Below are 20,656 nucleotides of genomic sequence, written 5' to 3' on the forward strand. Positions count from 1 at the left end.
CAGGTCTGGGTGGCCTCAACCAGGTGCTCTCGAGCTGACCGAGGGTGGCCGCAGCCAAGTGCTCTGGACCAGGTCTGGGTGGCCTCAACCAGGTGCTCTCGAGCTGACCGAGGGTGGCCGCAGCCAGGTGCTCTGGACCAGGTCTGGGTGGCCTCAACCAGGTGCTCTCGAGCTGACCGAGGGTGGCCGCAGCCAGGTGCTCTGGACCAGGTCTGGGTGGCCTCAACCAGGTGCTCTCGAGCTGACCGAGGGTGGCCGCAGCCAAGTGCTCTCGAGCTGACCGAGGGTGGCCGCAGCCAGGTGCTCTGGACCAGGTCTGGGTGGCCGCAGCCAGGTGCTCTCGAGCTGACCGAGGGTGGCCGCAGCCAGGTGCTCTGGACCAGGTCTGGGTGGCCTCAACCAGGTGCTCTCGAGCTGACCGAGGGTGGCCGCAGCCAGGTGCTCTGGACCAGGTCTGGGTGGCCTCAACCAGGTGCTCTCGAGCTGACCGAGGGTGGCCGCAGCCAAGTGCTCTGGACCAGGTCTGGGTGGCCGCAGCCAGGTGCTCTCGAGCTGACCGAGGGTGGCCGCAGCCAGGTGCTCTCGAGCTGACCGAGGGTGGCCGCAGCCAAGTGCTCTGGACCAGGTCTGGGTGGCCTCAACCAGGTGCTCTCGAGCTGACCGAGGGTGGCCGCAGCCAAGTGCTCTGGACCAGGTCTGGGTGGCCTCAACCAGGTGCTCTCGAGCTGACCGAGGGTGGCCGCAGCCAGGTGCTCTGGACCAGGTCTGGGTGGCCTCAACCAGGTGCTCTCGAGCTGACCGAGGGTGGCCGCAGCCAAGTGCTCTGGACCAGGTCTGGGTGGCCTCAACCAGGTGCTCTCGAGCTGACCGAGGGTGGCCGCAGCCAGGTGCTCTGGACCAGGTCTGGGTGGCCTCAACCAGGTGCTCTCGAGCTGACCGAGGGTGGCCGCAGCCAGGTGCTCTGGACCAGGTCTGGGTGGCCTCAACCAGGTGCTCTCGAGCTGACCGAGGGTGGCCGCAGCCAAGTGCTCTCGAGCTGACCGAGGGTGGCCGCAGCCAGGTGCTCTGGACCAGGTCTGGGTGGCCTCAACCAGGTGCTCTCGAGCTGACCGAGGGTGGCCGCAGCCAGGTGCTCTCGAGCTGACCGAGGGTGGCCGCAGCCAGGTGCTCTGGACCAGGTCTGGGTGGCCTCAACCAGGTGCTCTCGAGCTGACCGAGGGTGGCCGCAGCCAGGTGCTCTGGACCAGGTCTGGGTGGCCTCAACCAGGTGCTCTCGAGCTGACCGAGGGTGGCCGCAGCCAGGTGCTCTGGACCAGGTCTGGGTGGCCTCAACCAGGTGCTCTCGAGCTGACCGAGGGTGGCCGCAGCCAAGTGCTCTGGACCAGGTCTGGGTGGCCGCAGCCAGGTGCTCTCGAGCTGACCGAGGGTGGCCGCAGCCAAGTGCTCTGGACCAGGTCTGGGTGGCCTCAACCAGGTGCTCTCGAGCTGACCGAGGGTGGCCGCAGCCAAGTGCTCTGGACCAGGTCTGGGTGGCCTCAACCAGGTGCTCTCGAGCTGACCGAGGGTGGCCGCAGCCAGGTGCTCTGGACCAGGTCTGGGTGGCCTCAACCAGGTGCTCTCGAGCTGACCGAGGGTGGCCGCAGCCAAGTGCTCTCGAGCTGACCGAGGGTGGCCGCAGCCAGGTGCTCTGGACCAGGTCTGGGTGGCCGCAGCCAGGTGCTCTCGAGCTGACCGAGGGTGGCCGCAGCCAGGTGCTCTGGACCAGGTCTGGGTGGCCTCAACCAGGTGCTCTCGAGCTGACCGAGGGTGGCCGCAGCCAGGTGCTCTGGACCAGGTCTGGGTGGCCTCAACCAGGTGCTCTCGAGCTGACCGAGGGTGGCCGCAGCCAGGTGCTCTGGACCAGGTCTGGGTGGCCTCAACCAGGTGCTCTCGAGCTGACCGAGGGTGGCCGCAGCCAGGTGCTCTGGACCAGGTCTGGGTGGCCTCAACCAGGTGCTCTCGAGCTGACCGAGGGTGGCCGCAGCCAGGTGCTCTCGAGCTGACCGAGGGTGGCCGCAGCCAGGTGCTCTGGACCAGGTCTGGGTGGCCTCAACCAGGTGCTCTGGACCAGTTAGTGAATATTCTATGCTAGATTGTTGTTTATGTAATCAAAGGTTCTTATTAGTTTTTCATTGAACTAAGAATGGATAATATTATTATAAAATGGCAATTGTATTTATTATAGTTTAATTTGTTCAAATTTTAAAATCTAGGACTAATAAATAATAGTATGGCTAATATTATTATTACGATATATTCTCAATATTAATTTTTTCGAATATTGTTTTATGATAGATACATTATTCTAATTTTATCTTTTTTTAAGAATTTTACAGTTTATTTTTGCAAATAAATAGTTAATCAATATAGTTAATAAATTTCATTTATTTTAAGAAAAATGAAAAAACTTTAATATAATAAGCGAATAGAGGGTTTCAAAAAGCTATGTCAATAAAATATTGCTACTCTTTAATTGTAAGATAAATAAGGATAGATTATAGCTGAGGTTCAAAAAATAGATAGGCATTAAAATAAAGATTAACTCACTATCGTTGAACCGCTATAAACAAATATTTGGTTCTAAAATGCAAACTAATGATAAATCTGTTTCACTCCCAATCAACAATAATTCTATTCTTAGTATCAATGAATTCATTGATACTACGTCTAGCGACTTAGTATTTTGTACGCCAAGTTCTTCCAACGGGCGGTGAGCATCTTCTTTAATTTTCCGCTTATAGAACTATTTTGTCTGTTTCAAAAATACATGCTTATGGGATAAACTACTTTCTATCATAAAATTCATCTTTAATTGCAGAAAGAGGATTTGATTTTTTTTTAAAGATTGGATTATATAGACCTCTTCTAAAATTTAGCACATTCTCATGTTTAATATAAATAACAGGTTCTAATGCCTAGTATACCTATGTTGAATTTTTTAATGGGTTTCTACTTTCTGTTTAAAGTTAGAAATTCATATTATATCCTAGAATTTTAAGTATAAAATATTTATATTTATAATATTTTTTACAAATTTATAATTAGTCTATAAAATTGATATATTTATAGGTTTAGAAAAATAAGGTATAAATAACGAAATATACTTTTTAAGATAAAGATAATATGCTTTATATCAATCTTCCATGCTTATAATTGTTTGGATAGATTCAGAATTATACTTAATTAAAATTATTTACTTCTCGTCAATAGGATGCTTTTATAAAGTAACTAGTATATGCGGAGGATTAATTCAGTTTAAACTAAGATAGGGGCCATAAATTTGGTGTAATAGCATATTGTGAGTATTATATGAGAAATATTTCAACATCTATCTAATTAGGAAGGATCAGATAAAATGAATTAGTTTCTTCTACCAAATTTCGTATGATAGTTCCTTACTGTATTTTATAATAAATATATTAGAATAATTTATCTAAAATATTATTGCAAGTTAAAATTTATTTCTCATAAACTATAAACAAAATTTATTATAGGTATAATATATAATTAATATATAATTAAATTTTATTAATGAAGTAAAATATGTATGGCTCTAGGCCAACATCTACTAGTTAAAAAACTACTCTTAATTCAGCAAAATCTCAATCAGAATCCTAAATTGCTAAAGAGAATGCAGAACGAAGGAAAAGATAATAAAATTTATAAAAAAGACTTGAAGATGAAGAATAGCAAAGAATATAAGATGCTTTACTAAAGAAAAAATAACAATAATAACAAATTACATAGATAGCAAGATAAGCAGTAAAATCTACTCCAATTTCCTAAAAAAAGTAACATATACGATCTGAGTCGCCAGATCCTAAGTAGGAAGCACAATAAGATTTTTAAAAATTTCTCAGCAAGGTTAAGGAAGCAGCTGGTGCAACGAATTTAGATTTTTTAGAAAAAAATCTATCATAAAGTAAATCTCGAATTGCCTCAGCAAAAGCTGAGCCAACACCTCTTGATTAATCAAGATAGAGAATCAATGATTTACCAAAATAAAAAATAGACCCATTAAATGATATGTATAATGATGATAAAACTCTTATAGATACGTCAGATGATTAAGAGTATGAAAATGAATATGATAGGAAAATTTTTGTTTAAAAAGAACAATTACAGATTGAAATGCTTAGTAACAGTTCAGATGATGAAGAAGAAGTATCTAGACGGTAGTTAAGTATTAGATAAAAATAGAATGAACTTCGTGAGTTAACAGAAAGTAAGAAATTAGACAGAAGTGTAATAGAGTAAGTCAAATAATTTAAAGAATCATAATAGAGAGCTTTAAAGGTATAAGAGACTCTTAAAACTAAAAATAAGCAAGACATATAGAAGCCACCACCAGCTCGTAAACATCCTGGTTAGTAAGAATAATCAAGATTATCATTAGAAATAAAAAACTATACATCTTAGGAAAAACAACTTGAAAATGAGTTAAACCAATTAGATTAGAAATTATACAAACTTGATTAGCTTTCTGTTATCAATTTAGAAAATATATAATAATATAATTCTAACACAGAAGCATCCGTTTTTGATAATTTTAATTCAAGAATTGATGATTAAACTTAAATTGAGTTATTAGCTCTTAATTAAGCATAATTGGATTCTGATGGAAATATTACCAATAAAGATGAAGTAGCAGCTATTTAACGTAAGTTGCGAGCTGAACTCAGTAGAAAAATTATTTCATAATCAACAGCTGGTAAAGCAAAAAAATAACTATAGGTTGTTAATATAATTAGTTAAACACCTATTATTTCCAATTAACTTATCGAAGATAATACTCCCAAAAAGCTTGAGCGTAAAATATAACCTGTAGATTAGAATGCTATTAATGCTATGTTCATGAACGAATAACCATCAAATAGTAAAGAAGATCTATTTAGGGCTATAGTTTAATAACAAGAATTTCCAGTTAGAAAAATATAAAATTATGAACCAATTTAGTAAAATATTTATGATACTGCTCCCGCTGTTGAACTTTCTATGGCTGCATAGGAAGCATTATCTAGATATGATGGATCTCTAAATGAAAATTTTTAGGAAAAGGAAATCAACGATGAAAGTGATATGGATGACTTATATGGAAATATGTAAGAAGTAAATTTTAAAAGAGGTAGTGTTGAATATAAAGGCGAAATTTATGAAGCTGATGATGATGATGAAGATTATGATTTTGGCGGTATTTCAGAATGAGTTTCACAAATATTTCACTTGCTAAATTAAAGACATTATATCATCGTCTAATTATTCTAACTAAACGAAATCACCAGGAGGTAAGCTATTAAGTTGAATTTCTAAATTAATATTATTTATCATTCCAGTAAAATCTTTACTATTTAAGCAATCTTTTGGATAATTAAATTACATAGAAAAAACCGGCTCCTTCTCAGGTAAGATCAGAGGAGGAAGAGTATCTGGATAAGGTAAATTAGACATATTAATGAAATGAAAGATTAATTATATTAATTGGTATAATGGTATATAAATTTAAATATGAAACATCGAAAATCAGATCACTAAATCATCTAGTAAGTCCCCGAAAACATTTATACCCTAAAATATTTCTAATATCTCATGTTTCTCGAAAATTTAGAACAAGCTGCTTTAATGATAATAGTTGATGTCCTTATTATCAACATTCCTAGAAGATCTTATTTTACTAGAGTTTAATTAATATTAATGATAAAACTAACTAACATCATAACTACTACTATTTTATGGTTATATTCTAATTAATTATGGCTTTTGTTTCGGTGTAAAAACATACCTTGAATCGTTCTTGCGTTGAGATATAAATGAAATAAATGTTCTGAGAAGTATATCCAGAATGCTCTTAATTTCGTGAGGTTAGTTATCTAAGTTCAGCTATGATTTTAGAGTATCAAGCTATTTTTCTAATAAATTTTACTCTAGTAAGAATAAATGATGATACTGGTATCCTAAGCCTAATATTGTTACGAATAACTTTGCATTAACAATAGGTTTCACATTTAGGAGTTGTTATTATATAATTTAAGATGTAGGACGCTCAAGCTTTTCCTAAGTTTTTTATACATCATCAAGAATTTATTAGTGTTAAGCTGAAATTGATGGTTTTTAGCTCGATGGTGGAGAGCTTATAGGCTAACTAATCACTGGCGGATGGAAAGGTGTTGTAATAGGAGGAGAATTAGGTGGAATGTTATGCTAAATAATTTACTATGGTGGAGGTTACTACTATGGCTTCGATTATGGTATTCCTTTATGCTTTTCTACAATCGATTTTAGTTACTCAAAAATTTTAACACTTTGCTACTGCTGTAAAATACTTTACATTTATTGAAAATCATAAATTTTAACCGTAGATTTAAGTTATCCTTTTACTTTTAAAAGTAGCATAAGATTTTCCTAGTAGTTAAATTACTAGTGAAATTTTTTCATTTCTTAATCATTAACGCATTTCTAGTGCATATCCTAAGACCTTTCATATAATTTTAATATTTTTTCACGGAAAAGCTGATTGTCTGAAGTAATTAATTGTGTTTTTGCTTTTTTCTCAATAATATTAGCATTCCATACTTGCAAAACTCTCGTTAATATTCCTTATAATTAACTTTCTTATATAGAACTTCGTTCTTTTTCTTTGAATCTAATTGTATTCATTTCTTAAGCCTTAAATGACATCCGGTAACCTACAGATCCATGTATTGGTAGTTAAGAAGGCAGTTGTCCATGAAGCAATTTTGATACGGCATCAGGTGATAGCTATTTAAGCACTGACATGACTTACTTAACTTTATCATCAGTTTAATTAACAGTTGGTTAATGAGTTTAAACAGGTTACGGTTATTATTATTAAGGTATATGAGGTTTAAATGGTACTTATTATACTTCCTTTTTGATAACAGGTACTTACATAACAGGAACAATAACAGGTGGCTTAATTTATGGCTTTTATACTTTTTATAAAATTTCTATGACTTTCTCCTTTAATTCACCCTCAAAAGGAATTCCTCTAATTTTCTTAATCTATTAATCAATTGGAAGCTGTAAAATTTTCTCAGCAGCAACTTTACAAAGTTTTTATATACTGTCTTTATCATTGGATACAGCGGCAACACCAGTTTGATTGACCATTTCGGATATAAATGTATGATTCTTTGAACAAAGCAAAATAAGTGTTTATATTGGTTTGAACAATTAATCTTCAATAACATGTTAGGAATTATTTTATTATGGCGGAGGCTGTGGTGTTTAAGTAGGCTGTGGTGACTAAATCATATGTGGTGGTTTTTACTGTTAAAATGTGAGATTTTAAGGAGGTGGAAGCATGGGCGGTAACATAGGTGGCAACTTAAGAGGCTGTGGTTATAAAGTTTATTTTTACAAATTTAGAACCTCTTAAACTGGCATAATTTCAGTAGTTATAAATGTGCGGCAAAGATTACTTTATGGCAATAGAATGCGAAAGTCTGTAGTATTAGACATACCTTCAACAAATAAAGGCTATGCCATTTTATAAGCGCAAATTTCGCGAGTATACAATGAAAGCTCAGCGTGAATTTCAGAGGATACCTACTCTTAAGATTCTGCACTAAGGTGTTCTTACAATATTTTAGCTACTTTCACCGCCATTTAAAATGATTCGAATACAATTTAAATTGGTTCACCTTGAATAGATAGAGAAATTGAGTGTGGAGGCATTCGGGTTGGAGTGGTAAAGTGAAAAGTAGGTTTTATACTTAATATTAGTATACTTTCCTAACTTAAAAAATAAATCTTACTTCACAAAAGTGATATTAAATAATGTACACCATAGTATTTTATAGATTAATTATTATTAGTAGTATACGTATTAATTATTATATAATTCTACTAATTCCATATTTTAAATTTTGATTTAAGTTCACTCCCAATTTTCCTCAAATTATATATTTTTCTATTTAACATTATTATACATAATCTACTATATCCCATCACCACTCCTTTAATTCGATGTTCGACTCCACCATTAAAAAGCAAACAACCGTCAAAAAAGTAGTCAAAAAAATCGCCAAAAAGCAGTCTGCACCAAATATCTACGATAAAACGCAGATCGGAAAGCTCATTATCCTGACACCGAAAGAAGACTCCACCGCCATCCTGCAGTCGCTCTAGGAGCGCGCAATTGCGCGCCGGACCGCCGCACCTACGCCCGCGGCTTCAGACTTTTCGAGCCTCCCGAAGCACCTGAACGCCCCCGCGGAGGAGGTGGCGCTTCTGTGGCCCCTGAAAGCAGCCATCCAGTCGCAGGGAACCGACCAGCAGGCGGAGACATCGTATAAGGCGCTCCTGGCCGCACTCCGCGCTGCCCTCAACACTGGTCACGTCCATCAGGCTGAAATCACGCCGGAAACGCAGAAAATCGGCTCGCTACGCACCAAAATCACCAATTTCCAGGCAATTTGCGACAGCCTCAACCGCGCCAAAGAGGTCGTCAGCAAGTTCATCTCGCATCAGTTCGAGTGCGACTGCGCCGTCAACGACACCGACGGCGCTCTGCTCATCAAGAAACGTCTCCCAAACGACCAGATAGTCGGTATAATCAGGCGCTTCAAGAGCGAGTTCGTGCAGTGCGTGAGTTGCGGGAGCCTGAACACGATTATCAGCAAGAACGAGGGCCTGAGAGATCAGCTTTTGAGCTGTGAGGAGTGCCAGGCGCAGAGGCACATCAAGTGAGCGAGAAAATGTTTATTTTGAGCGTTTTTGAAGCGAAAATATTAGCTCGAGTATGCTATAATAGTACTTCTGTGATTGCAGAATTTATGAGATGGAGATAAGATAAATTTCACGGTAAAATGTTTTGGGTGATCTGGCAGAGCGAGATACATATTATTAAGTGATTGAAAGGTAATAATTTTTATAAATAATGTCGAACATGTAAGTATCAGTGAGGGTCGACGTTCTCAATTACAGGATTTTTTCATAATAATAAAATTAATAATAATATATAAAATTAATGTATTAAAAATGGGTTGTGGACTGTAAGTTTCTGCTCAAAATTAGAAGTTACCCCTTGAGGAATCTGAGATTGCACAGTTAAGTTCACGTAAATCTGACAAATTAGTCGCTTTGGTTGATACTGACTCGCAACATCCTGATTTTGGATGTTCCTCTATGTGGGACTAAGGGGACGAATTATCTCAGTCAAATATATCTATTTAAAACACGAAATACAGTTAGTTTACAAATTATACAGCATTCTTGCATTGGTAAGAAGGGGTATTATTTTAGAAAGATGAGGAATTCATAAAACCAGACTAATTTTAAAACGAAAATGTTGAAGGGATATTTTGAATTATTTGGTCATCAAATTATTAGTAACGAATTAGTATTCGCTATGTTAGTATCTATTTTACTTGTTTATTGTCAGAATACATATAGAATGAATCACTTGCATTAAATGTAATTTAATGGTTAAACTATCACTATTACACTCTTTTGTTACTTATTATTAGTATATCCAACCATTCATTAGGTAACAAATAAATTAAAAAAGTTACTAAGAAAATCTTCTAAATACTAAACTATTAAATAATTTATTATCATAAACTAGGTTAATCATAGAAAATTATCATACTCGCCGTAATCACTGTCATCAAACTATGGGTAATTCCAGTAGAACAATTAATCAGTGACTATCAAATTTTATTTCGGTAGTAATGTTTTTTTGTCTTAAAAATTATATATGAGAACAGTGGGTAATGTTGATGGAGTGATATGTTAAAATGTAGGTAATTAATTAAAAGGCTTGAGACTTTTAATAATTTTATAGTATTTATTTTTAAGGGAGTAGTAATCGATATTAGGGAAATATATCTCAGCAATTAGCTACCATTCGCAGCCTAATTCCGCACATGCGTCAAGAAGAGTTGTTTCTAGCTCAATGGTCCATATAATTTTTTTTGGCATTAACCATAAAAATTTAACTATACAATATATTATAATATACTTATTCCAGTAGAAACTATCTATGCTGCTTTATAAGTTATGTATTATTGAATCATATAATAGTATATTAATAATTTTATCTATAAATCAATTTATTTAAATTCTAAATATATGATGGATAAATTATTTTTCTGCATATCAATATTAAATTTGTATTTGTGTATTCATTTTACTTAAATATTATATTATTAACACTAATATTTATGCTACTTTTTAATTAAGAAATCAATAATTATATATTATGAGACCTATGTGGAATTATCTATTATAATACTATAAATGATTTAATATAGGTATTTCATAATTGAAAGTTCTACTATATATAATGTAACTTTAAAAAGTATTTAAAACCCATAGATATTTAAAAATATTACTAATGGAGAATATTAATACATATTCAACTAGGTATGACTTTTTTAAATAGTTAAAAGTACTAGCTAGAGTTTTAATTCACTAAATATTAAATATTAAAGTTAGAACATATCTATTATAAATTTAAACTATTAGAAGTATTCATCATATTTTAAATAACATGCATTCATTTTTAGTACTTACTGTTTTGTTTTTAGTATAAATAGAATACCTTAATCAAAATAAATCATATTTTATGAATACATGTACAGTCTATACCTTAGTTATAATGTAAGAATACTGAATTCATGATATTTAAGGGAATTTATTAGATGGAAACATATTTAGTCAACTGCCGTTTAATAAAATACATATAAAATTTTTATCATGATGAAATATATTATATTAATAAATCTTAAATAAATATATAACTGATAGTCACTCCACAGTATTTAAAACTAAAGCAATAACTATATAAGTAAAATTTAATAGTAATTAGAGCTATCATAATTTATTATCATATAATATTAATTATATTGTTTTATTCCGCAAAAAATGGCACCGCCTAAAGCAACTGAATATGACTAAGTGTAACAAGATGTTAATTGGCGTTCCCGTATTTAGTCTGAAGAAAAATCTCAGTTTAGTGCTTAAAGAGAAAGACTTTATAACTTAGTTGAAACTGAAGAAGGTAAGTGGAGACCATAAAAAAAATTATTTTCAAGCAGAGATTGTGTACCTCTTCCTGAGTATCCTATGCCACCAAAAGAGAAGAAATAGAATCCCGATTTTTATGGATGATGAGTAAGCCAATGAGGTCATATCTAGCAACTTATATATATTTCTTTTGTATATTTTTGACTTTCCTTAAATAATGAAAACCAACCTCAATTAGTATAACTAAGTTTTAGAAGCTGAAGTATCATCTTATTAGAGAAAGTAAGAGATACTACGTATATCTAGTTAGATATACGATAAAATACATAGTAAATTCTGGTTTTAAGCTCCGTATCTAACCAAAAAGGCAGCAGAAAATGGGGCAAAATTGTATAGCTAAGTCTACGGAATTGTATCATAGGAGATAGTAAAATCTTTGAAATGAAAAATTTTCTCACTTAATATTCGCATCAGAAAATATCATCCATGTTCTAGTCGTGCTCTATAATTTCAGGCTATTTTTATATCTAAACACTAACATTTTCACCTTTCATCTCAGCTTATAAGGCGGCTAAATCTTGATCAACTTCGTACTAATCAACTCCGTCTTAAGCAAACATAGCAAACTACTAGTCGATTTATTATACTGCCATACTAAGCTACTACTACTCCATTTAGACTTCTTAGAAATCTTACATTAGATCTGTAGGGTCTCCAATTTGTTTAATAGCTTCTTTTTAAACTTCGATAACCTGTTTCGTTGTTTAGGCAATTTGAACTTAGCCTTAAACCTTTTGAATGGCCATCATTTAGTTCTAGAGACCTTTTACTTACTGTTCATAAGTTTTCTACATTTATAGAGACTATTATGCACCTGCGGGATTGTTCGATGCCAGTTATTACTTAGCTCGATTTCTTGCTTCCGAAGCTAAATTAGTATAGTTGTTAATTTGAGCATTAAGTTTTTCTATCATAGCCTATTATGTTAATTTTGGTGGCTAGTTTGAAGGTGGTGGAGGAGGTGCTTGCTATTTCTTCTTGAAAAACATTGAATGTGGAGTGGGATGCTAAAGAGAGGATTTATTCATGAGGAAAGAAATGATCAAATTAAATTATTATATCTTATATATTCTTTATATGAACTTTAAACAGAGGATTTATAAAGATTTTATCTATACATATCTAGTATCCCAGCTCGTTCCACTGTCAGTTTCGACTCTAAATTTCGCAATTCCCATTTATACCTACAATAATGCTAACATTTACCTAAAATTAGCCTTTATAACTGCACCATAAAATTTTCATCACACCAACTCCTACATTTTTTCCACACAAAATATTATTATTATATCATAATAACGATATTTTTCCACTCCAAATTTTATCAAAAAATGGAGTCACCGCTATCGCGCTCCGTGTCGAACTCGCTCTCCCAGTCGGGCCGTAAGCGCGTGATCAAGCGTGTGGTTGTGCGGAAGGTGCGTCAGACGCCCTAGAAGGGCCAGCTCTCGCCTGCCTTCAACGGCGAGTTGTTCGGCAACGGCTCTGTCCTGCAGGACGGAGCCCTCCAGGCGTCTCCCGTGGCGTCCCCAATTGCTGTAATCAATCCGCTGGCGATCTCCTCCCGCGAGGTCTCGCCGCTGAACTCGCGCGCGCTCTCGAACTCGCGAAAGCCAACCGCAGTCACGACCTCCCGGTCGCGTCCTATTTCACGCTCACGCGCGCGTGGGGCGCAGCAGAAGAGCGTGAATTAGCCTGACCGCTTCGGAACGGCCATTTTTGCGGTGAAAGCGCCGCAAACGCCGATAAAGCACGAAAAGCTGCCCCTGGACCCGCTGCAGACCGAGAGGAACCTGACGCGGCAGCTATAGTAGCAGATAGACTTTCTGTGCGATCGGGAGCTGTTTGACAAGCTGAACACCCAAATCGCGCAGCTTTAGAGCAGCTTGAAGGAGAAAAATAACGATATTTCGGGCCTCAGAAAGCAGCTGAGTCTGCGCGAAAAATCAATTAAAAGCGCAAGCTGCGAGGACCAGTTCGGAAAGTCGCTTTTCGAGAAGTTGCATGACGAAATTAAGTACAAAAACAAGGAAAATTAACACCTTAAAGAGCATATAAAATCGCTATAAAATTAAAATGACAAACTTGAAAAACGGGAGCGGGAGCTGAACACAAAACTACCGCTCCTTTTCTACAAATTGACTGGAGAGAACTGCGAAATCGACGAAATGGTGAATGCTCTAGATAACATATAATAATAGGAAATATCTAAAAGGATGCAGTGCGCGAACCTTTTAAGCGAAAACGACGAAAAAGGAAGCGAAATACGTATGCTAATCGCAGAAAAAACGAGTCTGAAAAAGATTATTTCACAAAAGGAGCGAAAATTCGAATTTGATTTGCGAAATTTACAAGTAAAAAACGAAAGCTTAGAAGAGAAATTGAGCCAGTTCAGCGCTGATTACGAGGAGCTCATTAAGGAGTATAAGAACGTCGTGTTGAGGGTTTAGAACAATGGGAGTATTTGTGCTGAGGAGAGCTTCGATTATGGGTAGTTTGCAGAAGATGGAGATGATATGTGAGAGAGTTTTTATGGAATGGAAAATTGCATTCATAAATATTCATTTTAAGTATATAATAATATATATAATTTACGACTACATTTCCGTTTCCTACAAAATTATTAATAACTGATTATTATATGTAATATAATATTTAATCTAGGTAAAACTAAAAAACGGAGTGAAATTCAGATTTGTACTGAGAAACACAATTATCCTCTATATTACTCAATTAAATAGTATAATAATCGCTTAAGAAACTCTACTTACCTACGAATTTTCCTCAAATTCCATCAAAATATTTTCCCAACTGATATAACAAATTCGCAATATTCAATTTCCACATATAATAATATAATATAATAATAATACCTCACTCACCCCCCTCCCGCATCGCCTTCACGCAGCGCATCAACGCAGCCGGCAGCACCTCGCTCCGGCGCTCATCGCCCGCGTCCATGACGTTTCTGACGTGACACAAAAACGCGAGCGTCACATTATCAGTTTTTGAGGAGTGGAAATTCAAATTCAAAGTGACTTTTTTGCAGTTCAAAAGCAGCTCATTCGTCAAGTCTGAGCGCTAAATAACCAGCGACGCGAGGATCAAAATCTGAGATTTTTCGACCTCAGAAACTGTAAAATACTTCATAATTGCATCGAAAACGAAGTTGTGCGGAACGACGATTTTGCGCACGTAAAAATCAGTATTGTTCTGCGCTCTAAAAATGGATATAAGCACGTCAATTCCGTTTATATCAAGTTCGTCGATTCCCAATTTGAGTAATTCCTGCGCGAATCTGCTAATCGTTTCCGGCGCCTGAAATTTTATAAAATTTTCGTAAATTGTCCAGGAAGTTTTTTGATATTGTTATTATTATATAATTTAATATAAAAATTCCAAAAAAATTTTTTCGTTTTTAAATTCTCGGAAAATTGTTTTGAAGTACTTGAAAGTCAGAAATTTTTCGAAAATTTGGAAGTTGAGGTTTTCGGCACAAAATTCAGCGAATTTTGCGGTGAATTTGCCGCGTTGCGTGCTTCGCGTGGAAATGCAATTCTCAGAAATTACGAAATTTCGGTCTTTTTCGAATAAAAAGACGAAGATGTCGCAATAAATGGCCTGCTAGGAGCTACTTTTCGCTTAAAAATACAGCTCCTGAAAAACGAGTTTATATATTAATATTATATCAATTGTTAGCTATTTTGGAATTTAATGAACACAAAATTCTATATTTTAGTGTATATTATTGATAATATCCAAAATTTCGCCGTAGAAATTAAAAAACTACATTTTTAATTTTATTATCACATTTAATATATTTTAATATATTATTAATAATTCCGAATTTAGTTTTTATTATTTAACATATATATTAATATATATTAATAATGTTTTTGCATTTTCTGAAGTTAACAAAACAGATCCCGAAAACCTCAAAATGTCCTCCAAATTGACCGTTTCCGGCGCAAATTTGTTGAAATTGAATATTTTCATCAAATTGAAGTAATTTCCATTGTTTTCGCCCATGTCTCTGAGCGCCAATTTTTGCAAAACATGACCATAAATATTGCAAAGATTTTGACTTTTCATTCCTTCTCCGTATTTTACGAGAATTTCGATGTACAAATTCGTCGTTTTTTGCGTCAAATTTTTGTCTTTTTGCATGTTTAAAATGCCGTTTGCGAAAGATAAAATTCCAGCTTTCGCTTTGAATTCGATTTTCCACTCCTTTTTGATAAAATCGTTGAAAATTGTGAGCATTCGATGAAAATTCGCTGTAGACGTTAAAGGCGCAGTATAATTACATTGGAAATAGTTGAAAATTTCGATATTTTTGGTCCATTTAATGAAATTCCGGAATGAAAAATTAAGCATATTATGATATATTATTTCAGTATTACTTTACGGTAGAATTTTTTGCATTATGATATCTTGAATTTCGTGTTTGCCAAAAATGAAATTTGGAAAACGCTGAAAACTGAGCCTTTGGGATAGCAGTAGAGCCAGTTGGATGTTTTCGTTCGTCTCTTCAAACTGGTAAAAGGACTAAATTTTTGAGTCAATTTCGTTGCTGATCCAGGACATTTACTTTGATGTGAGGCCTTTGTTAATGTTGATTTCTAGGCCCGAAAAGGCCAAAACTTCGTCTTTCAAGCAGTTCAAAACGGTGCTTCTAACGTGCGAGTTTTCGCTAAAAATTGGAATGAAAAATTGAATTTAATTCTATATTTGATAGCAAAGGGTTAGCGAAACTGGAAGTTTCAAATTAAAACTTTCTCTCATGAATTTAAAAATCAAAATAATAAGAATATGAGGGGCAGAGAGTAGAAAATGAATTTAAATTGACGAAAGTGTTGCTTGTGATGCTAATATTGTGAAAAATTTGTCTCTTAATTAAGCAATTTGAGATTATTCTAACATACTAAAGTGCGTGAATACTACATTAAAAGAATTGAAAAAGTGACTATTAATGAAATCTTAGTCCGTATCCAAATCTAATAATTCTTCTAATTCCATATTCAAAAGAACGATTATTGCTTCTTCAAGAGTTTCTTATTATTGACCATCTTAAATAATATATTCATTTAGTTCAAATACTTCATCTAAATCAGTAAGTTATGGAATTCCTGGAAAATCTTCAAAAATAAGATCATTTAACAGCGAGAACTAAAGCTTATTAATTACTATCTCTCGTTATGATTCATTAAATAGAGAAAAAATAAGATGAAAGTAATTAAGATGCTCGCATTTCATACCTTCTACTTCTAAATCATTCTACGATTTGTGGAAATTATCTAGTGTATTAACATCCCTAAATTATGTGTACAATATCGGAAGTAAGCCAAAATAATTTCTGAAAGATCTCTCTAATTTATATGGTTAGTTTTCTAGACTACTATCTATTATTTTAGAATTTCGTCTATTTGGTGGGGCATATTGCCAAAACTACGGAAATGGATAGTTTAATTGAAGCTGAACATTAGCATATGTTAATAAGTATATTATTGGATCAAAATTTAATAAATTAATTAATTTTTAGTCTAATTTTTAGACCTATATTTTGTTTACTAATCCTTCCTTTTATATCTCTATATGTTAAAGATTAATATTATTTTTTTATAAAAATATTTAAAATAAATCTGGAAATGACTTGATAGATTATTTAAGTAAATTATTAGTAAATAAGAAATCATATAGAACTATTATATCTTAAGAATTAGAAAGCAATTCCAGAGATGGATAGTAGCTTGATACTTCTAATATTTATTTAAATGGATCTACAATAATATCTGGGTAAATATATGTTAATATATCTTCGGCTAAATATTTGAAAATAGATTTCTGAGAAAAATAGAAATTTTTGAAATGGGAATGAAATATTAAATTCTTTTAGTCAAAAACACAGAATAAAGATAGGGTTTCCAATGTAAAATCTTTGGTTTGAATAAATTTTAAAAGAGCAGCTGATGTAGGTGAATTTTGAGAAAATAAAAATAATGAGGTCTCCAGTCTGGATTTCTACATAGGATTAACAATTATTTTCATTAATTAGTTTTACAGTTGATTTGGAATAGGGTTCATATAAAATAGTGGCAATAAAGAATTTTTAAGTTCTATATCTTAATCAAAAAATGATAAATGCATTAATAATTCTTATGGCTCTATGATAGAAGACTCTAACATAAAAAATAACTTTAAATAAAATTAGTCTTTCGAGGTTTCATATAAAGGTAGCAGCTAGTTCATTATAGGAAATTTGGAATGAAATAATTACGTATATATTAAAATAATATTATAATAATACAATCAGATTTTATCCATTATCATATGAAATATCTTAATCATTAAACAATATATAATTGAATGGTTATTTACTTACTTCCTTTATGTAGTGCCCGATTTGTAATGCAAAGCTATCGAATAATTTACTAGAAAATGATATATTATCATAACATTGGAGATAGGGATAATGTAATTATTCTTAATTTACATTAGAAACGTTAGATTTATATTAATTTTTCGTAACTGACGTTCTTCTTCTTATCAATACAATTATTAAACTACCAAAAGTAAAGCACATATTTATATCCTTACCATAGTCGAAAAAGACATCAAATTTAACATATATACGATCTTCCTCCTCATATTAAGATTTTTTAAACTCGTCATTTTTTGATAATGTTTTGTAAAAATTTGGATTTACTAGTACAAGTTCGTAGGATATACCATTCTTGAAGCTTACATCAATTTAATGTTTGCTTTAAATACCATTTGAAGAAATTAATAGACAAAATTTAGCTATTTAACTAAATGGGAAAACATAGCTTATTGATATAAATGAGGTTTTATAAGACTCAAAAATCTATTTAGATAAAGAAATATAGATGAAAAGATTGATGTAAACTCCAATTTCACCGTCACGGTCTCCATAACTTATCGAAACTGTGGAATCCAAATCTGCAGGAACTAGTTTGACATCTTTTCTGAAAGGCATTTTAATTTCTAAACCAAATACACCTGAACTAAATGAATTTTTTCATAATTTACCGTAAGCTGTTAAACGACGTAATTAGGTAATTTTTCTAAATCATAATTTGCAAATGTTAGTTTCTTGTTTATTACCATCGATTGAAACATTAGATGGTTAAAAGCTACCATTAAGAAAAGAAGCAGCTAAATTTTGTATGAAAAGATATTCTTTTCCACATAAAAATATGTTTCCTATATAAGTTTCGAAAAAATAGGTTAATTTAGTTTCAAATTTTCTTTAAAATATTGGTTTTTAAAACATTTAGTATCAATAAAAATTAATTTTAGGTAATACATTGGACTATTGCTTATTAAGGTCTGCTATTATTTCTAAGTAATCTGTACAATATCCTTTTAAGTTAAATAATTTTAATTTCTAATATGATATTCTCAAAACTTAAAAAGCTATGATTATGGATTCAATATAAAACCCAAGAATACTTAGCTTAACAAATTAATCTAGTATTAATAATACTGGTAATTTTTAGCTTAATTATGACAATCTTGAACAAGAATATGGATAATATGTTTCTATTGATGTTTATAATGATATTGTTTATATCGGAACATAAAAAGGATATATAATAGAGTTAAACTGTTTAGTTTCATATGTGGAATAGTCTAATATTATTGTGCAAAAATTTGCAGATTATGAGATCAATAATCTTTAAATTATTGACTAAAAGCGTTGGTATTCAACCTAAAATAAAATTTTATGTGAAAAAGAACTGGTAACTGAAATTAAACCATAAATATAAAATATTTCCAATAGTTTACTAATTACAGAAAAAGGTATCTATAAAAACGAACAGTTAGTATATCCTAACGCAATATCAGCTACATCTACATAGTTATTTGATATTACATCCAATTATGATGGATATATTTAATTTTATACTGGCTCTAACCTTATACATGAGTAAAAAGTATCAGATAATCCAATTATAAAATTATTTATAAATAAATAAATTCTCGTGGCTGTTGATGTGTTTGGATGTATATTTTCTATAAATATTATAACAAAGTAGATAATTGGTTAATATATGGTTAAAATAAAATGTTTCTGTGATATTCAAATATCATTTTTTGGTAGAAGAATCATAGCGTGTTAGGAATCTAAAATATGTATTTTTGAAGTTGATTTTAGATTATTTAGGGAGATATTTATAGAAAAGAAGATAATAAAAATTAAAGATATTGATGAAGGGAGTTTCTGTATGATTCTTTAAGGTGCAGATTAAGCAAGAGAGGTTGTAGTAGTAGACTTAATGAGAGAGTGAAAAGGTGACTATATTTTATTATTGATAAGCAAAGTTTCAGACAGATATCATAATAATTCATCGATATCTAAATCTCCAGGTCTTTTAGGGTTCACAACAGACGAAATAACGTCACTTTAAGATACAGAAACTGGAACAGATAGTATCCCATATTCATAGCCTTGTGATTTCAGCTTCTCATCTAATAGTTAGCTTGATATTTGGTCGTCTAGATTATGTCGCATATTCTGAAAAAATACTATTGATTAAACAATATATAAAATAAATTATACTATAACAAACTATAAATACAAATTATACTATATCACAATATAATATTTCTGTTTAAATTTACTAAATGTATGGCTAATTAAAAATAATTCACTTACATAAGCATTATTATCAAACTTATAATTTAGTAAAGCCAATATATGTTTCATGAATGGAAAAATAACACGATATTTAAATGTAGCAGATAATTTGAAATTTAGGAATAAAACACCCTTAACATTAATAGTTGTATTAGGAATCTGCAGAATTTTCATGAAATTTTGTAATTATAACTTTAATTATAAAAAAGAAGTTTTAAACAAATATCTTACCGCTGTTACACTTTTTACTGATTACGATACTATATCATATAACGTTAATTATTTACTTGTATAGAAGACAAAAACTTGATAATTTTAACCTAAAATAGACTTTAAATACGTGTACGCTAACTAGTATTTTAAATACAATCTACTACTCAACCATATAAAATAGATAATATAAACATTATTATGATTCAAATATATTTCTTTTATTTTTACTAACCTTATAATTGTGGTAAAGTTAGTTTGTAGTTGTATTTATATTAAAGAAAAGCAAGATTCTACATATATATATTAGTTATAAACTGTTAAACGTATAGAATAATAAAATGTATATTTTTTGCTAATATGTTAATTGAAGTTAATATAGAAATAATTTCTTGCTGTTTTTCTGATTATTAGTTATACTATTCATAATATTTGCATTTTAAATAAAAATAGAAGAAACTTATTTTAGTTTTTATTAATATATCAAAAGTTATTAATCTTAGTGTTTATAGCAGAATTTTAAAGTACCCAATAGACTACATTAAAACATTATATAGTTATTATAAGATTTAAAAATGCGACAAATTAATACAAAAAAGAAAATGAAAAGTAAGATGTCAAATGATAGTCTATTAAAACCTATCACTCTCAGTTCACTTGCATCTGATAGTTTTGCTATACCTAGTAAAATAGATG

The 20,656-nt window shown here is 33.4% G+C and overlaps 10 protein-coding genes across 10 annotated transcripts; 6 read left to right on the top strand and 4 right to left on the bottom strand. All coding sequences in view use genetic code 6, as the record gives it.

Moving 5' to 3' along the window:
• Positions 1–3,570: 3,570 nt before the first annotated feature.
• Positions 3,571–5,244, top strand: SS50377_27806 (uncharacterized protein; the record flags this gene model as incomplete). Its single annotated transcript, XM_067911585.1, has 1 exon — positions 3,571–5,244. One exon carries the CDS (start codon positions 3,571–3,573, stop codon positions 5,242–5,244), a length of 1,674 nt encoding a protein of 557 aa, XP_067760607.1.
• Positions 5,245–5,559: 315 nt separating this feature from the next.
• Positions 5,560–7,734, bottom strand: SS50377_27807 (uncharacterized protein; the record flags this gene model as incomplete). Its single annotated transcript, XM_067911586.1, has 1 exon — positions 5,560–7,734. One exon carries the CDS (start codon positions 7,732–7,734, stop codon positions 5,560–5,562), a length of 2,175 nt encoding a protein of 724 aa, XP_067760608.1.
• A 291-nt stretch (positions 7,735–8,025) lies between these two features.
• SS50377_27808 (Eukaryotic translation initiation factor 2 beta subunit) lies at positions 8,026–8,748 on the top strand (the record flags this gene model as incomplete). Its single annotated transcript, XM_067911587.1, has 1 exon — positions 8,026–8,748. The coding sequence occupies one exon, from the start codon at positions 8,026–8,028 to the stop codon at positions 8,746–8,748; it is 723 nt and encodes a 240-aa protein (XP_067760609.1).
• A 291-nt stretch (positions 8,749–9,039) lies between these two features.
• SS50377_27809 (uncharacterized protein) lies at positions 9,040–9,366 on the top strand (the record flags this gene model as incomplete). The annotated part of the gene is made up of 1 exon (XM_067911588.1): positions 9,040–9,366. One exon carries the CDS (start codon positions 9,040–9,042, stop codon positions 9,364–9,366), a length of 327 nt encoding a protein of 108 aa, XP_067760610.1.
• A 264-nt stretch (positions 9,367–9,630) lies between these two features.
• SS50377_27810 (Myb-like DNA-binding domain-containing protein) lies at positions 9,631–9,981 on the bottom strand (the record flags this gene model as incomplete). The annotated part of the gene is made up of 1 exon (XM_067911589.1): positions 9,631–9,981. The coding sequence occupies one exon, from the start codon at positions 9,979–9,981 to the stop codon at positions 9,631–9,633; it is 351 nt and encodes a 116-aa protein (XP_067760611.1).
• Positions 9,982–10,926: 945 nt separating this feature from the next.
• On the top strand, positions 10,927–11,172 carry SS50377_27811 (uncharacterized protein; the record flags this gene model as incomplete). Its single annotated transcript, XM_067911590.1, has 1 exon — positions 10,927–11,172. The coding sequence occupies one exon, from the start codon at positions 10,927–10,929 to the stop codon at positions 11,170–11,172; it is 246 nt and encodes an 81-aa protein (XP_067760612.1).
• Positions 11,173–11,498: 326 nt separating this feature from the next.
• On the bottom strand, positions 11,499–12,077 carry SS50377_27812 (SNF7 family protein; the record flags this gene model as incomplete). Its single annotated transcript, XM_067911591.1, has 1 exon — positions 11,499–12,077. The coding sequence occupies one exon, from the start codon at positions 12,075–12,077 to the stop codon at positions 11,499–11,501; it is 579 nt and encodes a 192-aa protein (XP_067760613.1).
• A 342-nt stretch (positions 12,078–12,419) lies between these two features.
• On the top strand, positions 12,420–13,610 carry SS50377_27813 (uncharacterized protein; the record flags this gene model as incomplete). Its single annotated transcript, XM_067911592.1, has 1 exon — positions 12,420–13,610. One exon carries the CDS (start codon positions 12,420–12,422, stop codon positions 13,608–13,610), a length of 1,191 nt encoding a protein of 396 aa, XP_067760614.1.
• A 352-nt stretch (positions 13,611–13,962) lies between these two features.
• SS50377_27814 (uncharacterized protein) lies at positions 13,963–17,337 on the bottom strand (the record flags this gene model as incomplete). Its single annotated transcript, XM_067911593.1, has 1 exon — positions 13,963–17,337. One exon carries the CDS (start codon positions 17,335–17,337, stop codon positions 13,963–13,965), a length of 3,375 nt encoding a protein of 1,124 aa, XP_067760615.1.
• Positions 17,338–17,477: 140 nt separating this feature from the next.
• On the top strand, positions 17,478–19,400 carry SS50377_27815 (uncharacterized protein; the record flags this gene model as incomplete). Its single annotated transcript, XM_067911594.1, has 1 exon — positions 17,478–19,400. One exon carries the CDS (start codon positions 17,478–17,480, stop codon positions 19,398–19,400), a length of 1,923 nt encoding a protein of 640 aa, XP_067760616.1.
• Positions 19,401–20,656: the final 1,256 nt, after the last annotated feature.

This window comes from Spironucleus salmonicida, chromosome 8 (genome assembly GCF_000497125.1).
Source record: "Spironucleus salmonicida strain ATCC 50377 chromosome 8, whole genome shotgun sequence".
Lineage (NCBI taxonomy): Eukaryota > Fornicata > Diplomonadida > Hexamitidae > Spironucleus > Spironucleus salmonicida.